Raw genomic sequence first — 9,435 nt, 5'->3', positions numbered from 1 at the left:
ATGGACCTGCTTCAGTACAGCGGCACAGTCTGCTTCAGTCAGGACATCCTGGCAGAGAGAGGCAAAGAGAGACTCAGTCCTGCTGGGGCCTTCCTACGCACCCATCTCTGCGCTCAGCCCCCTTAGCTGTCCCTGCTACATGCCGTGCAAAGCCATGACGGGGGAGAAGCCGGCCCTCAAGAAATGAGTGACAAGCGCAATGGCCACTCTAGGAGCCAGGCCTGCCTCTGCCTCCTCCCCTTGGCCCCCATGCTGTGCATGGAAGTGTGGTATGGAGAGGGTCACTCCTGTTCCTGGCCTCATCTCCCATCTCTGATCCAGATGGGGAGGAAGGAGCTGCGTCCTCTGTCAGCAGGGCAATGCAAATGGACCTCATGTCCTAAGCCTTGTGATGTCCTTATGAGTCGTGGGCTGTCAGAGGGGGATGCAGCCCATCTGGCCATGGCAGGAGATGCTTCAACCCTCTCCCTGTTTGAGCCCTGCTTGGGGAGGTTGCAACTGGCTGCCTGCACCTAGCCCCAAAGAGCTGATCTGCAGCAACTCCTACTTCTCCAGGCCCTGAGGGAGGCTGGTCCTGCAGGTAAATGGTCTGGCCCCCAGGCCGCACTCACCACAGGTGGGTTGTCAATGGCATCCTGGACAGCAGCCTTCAGCCCTGCCTTCAGCATGCAGGTCAGGTCATAAAACTCATGCTCCTGGTCGATCTCAAAAAGGCCCAGGAGCTTCCACTGCTGGCGGAGCCTCCAGAAGGACCTTCGCTTCATCACGGAGGACTGCCTGCTCATCCTGCTGCCTGAGGCATTGGCCTGGAAGGGACAAGGTACCACAGGGGGTCAAAAGGGAGAGCCCTGCCACGTGGAGGAGGGGAACACATGGCTCCTGGGCTTGAAAGCACCATCCCAGTCCTGGCACACATGGCCATGAGGCAGAGGAGCTGAGTGAAGAGGTGGGCAGAAATGAGGAAGAAGAAGCTTGTAAGAAACGTCAGAGGGCAAAAGGATAATAGGGAAGTGCGGGGAGCTGACAGAGGACACTGCAAGAGAGCAGGGAGCTGATGAGGTAGATCATGTGCATGAACCTTGTGCCCCCAAGATTGGTGACAGCTAAGCAGGGGATGCAACAGCGAGGCTAGCCCAGGGGCAAGACAGCAAAGGGGCAACATGGCATGTGTCATGCCTTGGGTGAAATCCTGGCCCCGTTGGAACCAACAGCTAAAGTCCCACCGACTCCAGTAAGGCTGGGACTTTGGCCTGGGAACATTTGAATTGCTGGTGAAAAAGCAAAGCACCCAATTACCTTGCAGACAGGAGCTGTGTGCACACACCACTCCAGGCTGGGCAGATCTGATGGGAAAGGGGGTTGTACTCCAGGGGCTAATGGTAGGAGTTTACTTCAGTGACTATCCCGGAGCTCATTAGACAGCTGCAGACCTCAGAGGCTACCCAGCAAAGCACTAAGCCCTTTGGTCAGCAGGACCTGGCCCAGGTAGCTTAACAGGGTTCCTCAGCTGCAAATGCATTGGCTAAGATATTTAACTGCAAGCTGAGTGTGCCAGAGAGAGAAAGGACAAGAGAGCAAGCAGAGACCGAGCTTCTCGGGCACTGGACTAGCTGGAGGGATATACCCAGGGATTTCTCTGTGAGAGAACTGCCTGCTGCTGGCTATTTTGGCTGTGTCCAGAACAGGGCTGTGTGTCTCATGCTGGTAAGTGAACAAGGCTGCCTCAAACAAAATGCCTCAACTGCATCATTGAGTTCTCCTCCTAACAGGAAGAAACCACTAAGGCCCTGAATGGCTCTGAGCATGGTCGCAGATGGAGCAAAGGGTCCCTAGTATAAGAGAGCAGGGATCTGCACCTTCTGCCGTGAGTGCAGACCACAGGACCACAGTTCCCCAGAGAATGTGAATTGTCACCTAGACCTTGCCACTTGCTATCGCACAAACCCATCTGCCCCCTCCTTTTGCCACCACATGGCCATGCCTCCTCTCTCCCCTATACACCATGTTGCAGACCCAGCTCCCCTCCCACAGCCCTTCTAACAGACAAGGGGGTTGAGAGCCCCTCTACCAGGCAATACCGTCTTCTTGATGACTTACCATGGCTCCTGTGTGCGTGTCAGGCTGTAGCTCAATAGCAAATCCTTCCTGCTGGGACAGCTTAGCGAGGGATTCCTAGTAGCGAGCCGGAGCCTACCATGCATGGGGTGCTCCACCCATCCTGGGGGCAGCCAGGCTGCACAGAGAAGAGCACAGGGTGTCGGCATATCAGTGCAGCCACCTGAAAAAGGGCAGCTAAGCAGAGCATGCATGCAGCGGGGGAATGCAACGTGAAAAACCAGCCCTATAGGTTACCGTGTCATGGGACAGGTGGGTATGAATCCAAGTGGAAACAGAAATCACGGCTTGTGGCAGGGCTCCAGGAGGAAGTGGAGCTTAAGTGAGCTCTGAATAACCAGTGGGAGCTCAACACTGGGGTGGGACTGAGTAGGGAGAATCTAGTCTCCAAAGGGACTTAGCAGCTGGAGGGGCACAGAAATGCATGGCAATGGGAGACTGAGCCGCAGGAGGCTGCGAAGAGGAACCCATGGAGTAGCGGAGACTGGACACCCACACGCTCAACAGGGCAGGGCTGCCGGATTCAGGAAGACAAATCAAAAGGGCCATTGGGCCGGGTGTCATCGCCATCCAGCCGCTGGCCCGGTGCATCACTGCAGCTGACAGTCCTGACTTCTCAGTGACTCACCCGAGCTCACGGCAGTGACGGGCCTCTCTGAGCACGGACTTGTCTACAGGGGAAAGTGCCCGGAGCCACTCAGGCAGGTGGGCCAGGGCCAGGGCCAGGGCCAGGGCCAGCTCCTTCCGGAACCGGGGCACTTTGTGAGCGCAGCGCGGGTTCCAGAACGCCCGTGCCCGCGCCCGCGTCGCCACCGCAGTCTCCGCTGGGCCGAGGAGATGCGCCCAGCTCCGGTGGGTGCTGCGTGGGTGGCCAGGGACCCCTGGCAGGCCAGTTGTGCCCAGCGGGCAGCAGGCTCGTGGCTCGGAAAAAGCCGCAGGCAAAGTGATGGAGCTGGTACCCAGCAATGGAGCAGGCTGGAGGGGGAGACCCCAGGCAGGACCAGGGCGGAGGAGGGGGGGGCCGTATTTCCCCAGGCGCTGGGAGCAGAGGGGCTGCAGCCGGCTGCCCCAGATCTGGCCCGCGCCCGGCACCTACCTGCGGCCGCCCCGCCCAGGACTCGGCTGCCCAGGCGAACAGTGCCCGCAGTGGGGCCGGATCCTGCCTGCCCCGGCAGGGAGCTGAGCCGGCCCGGGCGATGCAGGCTCACCCCCGAGGCTGCTGGCTGCGAGCTGCGCCTGTCCCTCCCAGCCCGACTCGTCGCCTTGGAGCCGGAGCCCAGAGGGAGGCAGGGATTTGGGGTAGCATGGGCTCAGCTGCCGGGGAGACAGATGCTGGCCAGACACGGGAAACCTTGCTGGGATGCGAGGCCCTGGAGCCCCGGGGAGGACACGCGTGGTGCAGACCAGGGGTCGGTTTGTATTGCGGCCTGGAAGGGACCTCCCCGCCCGCACCCCTTACCTGCATGGTAAGATGCCTCGCAGGGGATTATCCCTGGCCCCTGAAGAGCTGCGGTCTCCCCCCACCCGGGGTGCTTGAATCCCAGCTACCTGGGCCAGGCCGCCGCTCCCATGGCTAGTCTCAGCTCTGCTCAGCCACTGCAGAATGGGAGAGCCTGGTCTGGGGATGTGAGGCCCTCAGCCAGCACCACAAAAAGGGCATTGTGGGAGCCCTCCAAGCTACCGCCTCCGTCAGCATATTGCAGTGACAGCCTGCTTTCGCCTGTGTGTGGCGCAGAGCCAGGCGCCTGTATTGACCCAGAGCTCTTTGAAAGATGTGGCTCCAGGCCTGCGGCAAGCACTGGGAGGGGAGCAGTTGTCACTCATGGTTCTCTCCATACCCGAGGGCCACTCTTGATCTTCTCCCAGGCATAAGGGAATCCATCTCCTGGGAGCAGATCCCACCTGTCTGCATCCACCCTGGGAATGAGCTTGCCTTCGGGGCTTTCCAACTTAATAGCCAAGTTTTATTCATTCTTTTGACTGTTAGAACAAGAGCCCCCCATTATGGTGTCTCCTCCCCCAGCAGGACTTTTCACCTACAACAAAGCACTTCTTCCCTTGCTTTGAGGATCCTGCTGAGGGAGACCCAGCAGATCTCACCTCCCAATGTCCCCTGAGTGCTCCACAGGCTCACCTGCCCCACACAATCTGAGATGGAGCTCCAAGCCCTGAAAGCATTAGAAGCCATAACCTGACAGGAAAGGTAAGAAAGCAGAGTGCAAAGGAGAAGGCAGCAAAGACACAAAAGTTCAGCACGTACCACACGCCGAGCACACAGCTAGGAGGCAGCTCCAGGGACCTGCACATTTTGCTAAGCGGGGGAATCTCTTCTATTGCTTTAAGAGCAATAAAATACAGACGGAAAGATGACTAAGGCTCAACTGACTGGAGTCAGAGTGGGGAAATCTCCACAAGCAGGCGGCTGCTGCATACAACCAAGACCCTTCCTGCAGGGAGGGAGGGGGATAAGCACTTGCCACAGGCCAAATTATTGCCCATTCCAGAATTTGTCAGGAAACAGTTCCTGCTTTTTGGCCAGAGTCTTCGTTCTGTTTCAAGCCCATTTTCACAGCACAGCCATGCAAGGATGCAAGGCGAGCAGAATAGGACAAAGCTGCTGGGCAGCCTCCTCAGCTGGGGCATTGCAGGTTTAGCTGGATGAAGTACTGGGAGGTCAGCACCCCTGGCTCCTGGTCTAGTCATCCCCTCCCGCCACCATCCTCCTCACCAGACCTACCCCACCCCTCACAGCTGTTTGCTCCAGGCTGCTCTGTTCTTACTTGTACTGATTTGTGGATTTCCCTGCTGAAGATGCCATGGAAAGGGTCTCTGGGATCATTCAAGTCATGCAAGCAGAATCCCTACTTCGTTCAGCATCCTCAGGCTGCTAAAGCTAGAGTGTGACACAGGGACTGAAAGCTGGAAGTGGTGGATCAGCAAAGACAGAAGGGGAAGGAATGAGCCAGCAGCCACTCCAGGGCAGACAGGCCAGGCAAGTTGCCTGCAGCTGCTAAGAGATGTGGCTTTTTGCTCTCCCACCCCTTCACTTCTGGGTCTAAATGTGCATGGGGTCTGGTTACTATTTCCAGTGCTGACGAAAGGGGAGCCAGGATAAAAAGATGGAAAATACACTAGAGGAAGCAAAGCAGCTGGAGCATGATGCAAAAAACAAGGAGTACCCTGACCCCTGCCTTGCCCCAGTCCAGCAGCGCAAAGATGGTCAGGCTGAAACTGCCCATGGGGGCGGTTGTCAGTGACAGGAAGCAGTGCCAACGCAGTGCAGCAAGCTCAAAATAGCAATCTCCTGGCTAGAATCTCTGCTCACCTCCCAGCCCAGCCCCAGTGCAAGAGCTGCACTTAAGCAAATAGACATGACCTTCCCAGAGCAGATGGGCTGCAGCTCTTTGGGAGCTAGGAAGAGTTTTTTTTCCAAGAGCATTCCCCAAGCCTCCCTGGAGTCAGTCCACCTGGGCACAGCCTCCTGCATTGGCCCAGTTCAGTGAGGAGCAGGAGAGGAGTTACTGAGTCATTGCTGTAGCACAAGGGGAACTCATCAAGCTGGCTAGAAGAGGAACTGAGCTTCTCCTGAAGGCCAAATTCTGCCCCTTCGTGCACAATATGACAAGTAAATCAGGCTCTTCGTGTCCAATCGGAGCAGGCTACAGGCAGATCTATTTGGTAACCACAGCCTTCCCGTTGGAGCATCATTCACTGGGTTCCGCGCTATCACTTTACCGTCCATCTCCAGGATGCTGCTGATACTAGATTTGCTCTTTGGTTGGTTAATCCTTTAACAGGCACTAGTACAATGCCACAGAAACGCTCCTGGGATCAGTGTTCTCTCAGGCACTTCCTGCGTGAGGAGGAACAGCATCAGGTTGCTTTGTTCCAAGAGCCTGGCTTTGAAGGGATCCCAGTAACGGCACTTCCTTGAGAACGTTAGTGCTGCGTTCAGGTAAAACAACAACATGGAACGCCTGCACCCCAAGATCCAAGCCTGGGTCCCACCCTCACACCCCATAGACCACTGGGTTTGGTCTGTGAAAGCTGTGAGGGCCTCCTGCTTGGCATCTCACTCCAGGCACAGCTCCACATCACTTATATATCCATCCCTTAAACGCACAGTGGAGCCAGGGAGAGGATGCAAGAGCAACCCCAGAATGAGAAGCAGGTATAACCTGGGCAGGACCTGTCCTAGGCCAGGACCCCTGTGAGCTCACATAGCTGCAGTCTGGTTGCATTTCCCAAGATTCCTCCTGCTGGAAGGCTGTGTTCCCAAGGCCCTCTTGCACCATTTCATGTCCCCCACATTGACAGGGCACACAGAGAGACCCTCCAAACACTTTATTGAGGGAGATGCTGTTGCTTCCCATTCTACTGGAGCTGCTGGAAACAGGCATCCGGGTGCTAAGGAGCAAAAGCCCTGTTGCCTGAGAAATGCCTAGCACAGAAGAAGCAGGCAGAGGCACCCTTTTTTCCCCACCACCTACCAGGCACACACATAGCTGGCTGGCACACAACAGAGCCTGCACCATCTTGTTGCAGTTCATACCATGTCCGTCAGCCCATTATTCAAGCTCCTTCCTTCTGGTTCCCAGTCCAGGAGCGCCCATGATTTGCTTCCCCACCCCTCTCCAATGCAGACACCAGGCTTAAGAGTACAGCACTGAGGACAAGGGTAATCCTTTTACATGCCAGGATGGGGCCTCAGCTTTCCACTACCTCCCCTGCCTTCTGACCAATAAGGGGGCTGGAGGAGCTGTGGCTTCTTGCCAACATGTGAGGGATCATGGAAGTGCTACCTGCGCCCTAAGATACAGCCAGAGAGCCTGGGTGAGCTCCGTGCAACTCTCCCAGTGCTATGACTACCATTAGCACAAAACAAGGTGTGTTGCACCCCCTACAGGCAAGTAAGAAGGGATCCGCCCCTAGCCACCAACCTTGGTCCACAATCTCTTGGTTTTTCACGTAATGGATCCAATCTGTAAACTCTAAAACACTTGAAGGAGAAAAAATAGAGCAACAGAGCAAGAGGTGTTGCCAGAGGCAAAGATCCAATGGAGCCAGGCAGCCAGCTATTTGCTCTGCTCACTACTGTTGCCTTCTCCCCTTAACACAGGGCAAGTGGAGGCTGCACAAAGCTCCCCAACTGCAGAGCCCTGAGCTGTCAGTCTGTCCTGGTCAGCCCTAGCTGAGGCAGTTTCACTAAAGCTGAGGCTCTGGTCCCTGTCTGGATGTGTATGATATCCAGTCAGTTTCTCTTCTGTTTGATCAAGTGGCTGGATGTGCTCTGCAGGGTAGGAAGTGCTAAGAGCATGGTGAGGCCCAGTATCCAGGCTATAACACAAAGGAGTCTTTGGTTGCGGGAGGAAATGGCCACCTGTTACTGCAGGTCAAAGTATTGGCCCCATCAAGACACTGCAGGTAGGAACCTGCACCCATTCCCTGGCCCGCTGTCTTCAGTTCAATTTCTTGGCAGGTTTCCTGTTCTTCCACATCACAATCACTATGAAAGTCCCTGAGAGAAAGAGAAAAAACACATGTGAAGAAAATGGCCAAAAACCCTGCAAGTACTACAGCTTTCTAAACACCATTTCTACGGGGAACAGAACCACTTCACAGGATGAGACCAGGGCAGCTCCACTGTGCAGGAGCTCACAGCTGGAGCAGGCAGTGCTGTGAGAGAGGTCATGTGCCAATCGCTATCACTTCCAAGTAGCTGAGCCAACAGTGACCAACCAGCTTCTATAACAGACTTCTGATCACCAAACAGAAGAGAAATGTTACTCACCTATGAACAGCAGCAGCAGGAGCCCTGCAACCACAGGAATGGTAACAGAATATTCCCTGGGCAGGAAGTACTTGTGAATCCCGTGATTGCTATCAATGAAGGGCTGCAAGAAACAAAGAGGGGCATCAGCAAGCTGGGGCAATATGCAGCTACTTGCCAACACTGAGACCTTCCTGCTTGTAGGGACAGAACAACAAGCCTTAAGAGTGACAGTTAGTGATGCTGATGGATAGAGGATAGAGCCAAGGGGCCAGGAACTCTCCCCTCCAAAGCTTGTCTTGATTTCTGACTAGCTGCCTGGCACTGAACAACCTGCTCAACCTGGTGAGCGTCTCCATGCTTCACTGGGCAAAACAGAGACAACATTTGCCTTGCTTTAGATGCAAGGCAAAGATCATCCTTCAGAGAACTCAGAACACACTAAGCATTACAGAGCGGCACATGGGTTGACAGCAAGGTGCAGGGACAATGAAAAAAAACCCAACCATACAGAGTTTGCAGCCGCAGAACAATGAGCTGAGAGGATGTCAGAAGCGAATACCATTCAGGCATGGCCAGGAGCTGTCAGGGATCCACATGCCAAGCAAACTGAAGCAAGTCTCCAGCCTGGCCTTGCAGCCTCAAAAAAAATACTTCCTTACCAGAGATGTGGGTTTTCCACAACATTTTGAATTGGAAAATATTCTGGAAATTTTCCCAATGCCCTAAATAGAGCGTGATCTCATTCAGCATATTTATTTGACGTATATTTAGTAAACAAAACTAAAAAAAAAAACCCATGTTAATTCTTTGTCTTGACAGCCACAAGTATTTCAACTGAAATATTTGATTCAAAAAAATTAAATACAGCACACTTAATGCGATTTAAGTGTTACTTTTAAACAAATTCAAAGCAAAGCTTTGATGTGGAAAGAAATTATTTTATTAGCACACTTGCAAAAATGTAAAGACAATACACAATAGCATGTACTTCCCTTATGTTGCTTAAATTTAAGAAAAAAAACAACGAAGGCACTGAAAACTGTCAACACACTAATTTTAGCACACCCAAAAACTGTGCATGAGATGCCATGGTTTGGTTTAGATCTGGCCTGCACAGCCAATTACGTGAATTCATAACTTGATTTTTGGATTGAAGGATTATGTGAGTGTATTTACCCTCCTGCTTACATATCAGTACAACATATACGCACTCACTCTCTCGCTTCCTAGGGATAATCACCTGAAAAACATGAATGACAACTTTGACACTGCTGAGCTTACCTAATAGGGCATTGGCATCCCTTCATTGTTACTAACAAATTTTAGGAAACAATGAATTTTTAGAAATGGACAATTTCCCATGGAAAAATAAAGCACTGGACAATTTTCCACCCCACAATGCTCCTCGTCCAATTCCCTACACGTCTGTGAGGCTTTCCAGGATCAGATTCAGCTTAGTCGCTGCTCACTTGAACCAGGAAACGGGGAGACCCCTGAAGTGCACAGCAATGGGAGCACGGCCCCCACCTGAAGCCCCGGAGCCGGCC

General features: G+C 53.8%; 2 protein-coding genes across 3 annotated transcripts in view; both read right to left on the bottom strand.

Moving 5' to 3' along the window:
• The window catches only part of PIP5KL1 (phosphatidylinositol-4-phosphate 5-kinase like 1), a 14,205-nt gene extending 10,387 nt beyond the window's left edge, over window positions 1–3,818 (bottom strand). Inside the window, exons 1-3 of one of the 2 annotated variants that reach the window (XM_019510536.1) lie at window positions 3,575–3,818; window positions 2,098–2,233; window positions 612–806 (exon numbers count right to left, since the gene is read on the bottom strand). In XM_019510536.1, coding sequence (XP_019366081.1) covers window positions 612–806; window positions 2,098–2,100 — 198 coding nt within the window. In that variant the 5' untranslated portion in view covers window positions 2,101–2,233; window positions 3,575–3,818. Of the gene's footprint in view, window positions 1–611; window positions 807–2,097; window positions 2,368–3,574 lie in introns of those variants that run through there. The other variant, XM_019510537.1, reaches the window with a different exon arrangement.
• Window positions 3,819–6,444: 2,626 nt separating this feature from the next.
• DPM2 (dolichyl-phosphate mannosyltransferase subunit 2, regulatory) overlaps window positions 6,445–9,435 on the bottom strand; it is a 3,552-nt gene continuing 561 nt past the window's right edge. Inside the window, exons 3-4 of the mRNA XM_019510540.1 lie at window positions 7,907–8,009; window positions 6,445–7,633 (exon numbers count right to left, since the gene is read on the bottom strand). Of these exons, the coding sequence (XP_019366085.1) occupies window positions 7,575–7,633; window positions 7,907–8,009 (162 nt within the window). The 3' untranslated portion in view covers window positions 6,445–7,574. The remainder of the gene's footprint in view (window positions 7,634–7,906; window positions 8,010–9,435) is intronic.

Source organism: Gavialis gangeticus, unplaced genomic scaffold (assembly GCF_001723915.1).
Source record: "Gavialis gangeticus isolate Ggan-Ray unplaced genomic scaffold, GavGan_comp1, whole genome shotgun sequence".
Taxonomy (NCBI): Eukaryota; Metazoa; Chordata; order Crocodylia; family Gavialidae; genus Gavialis; species Gavialis gangeticus.
This window is presented reverse-complemented; position numbering and strand designations above follow the sequence as displayed.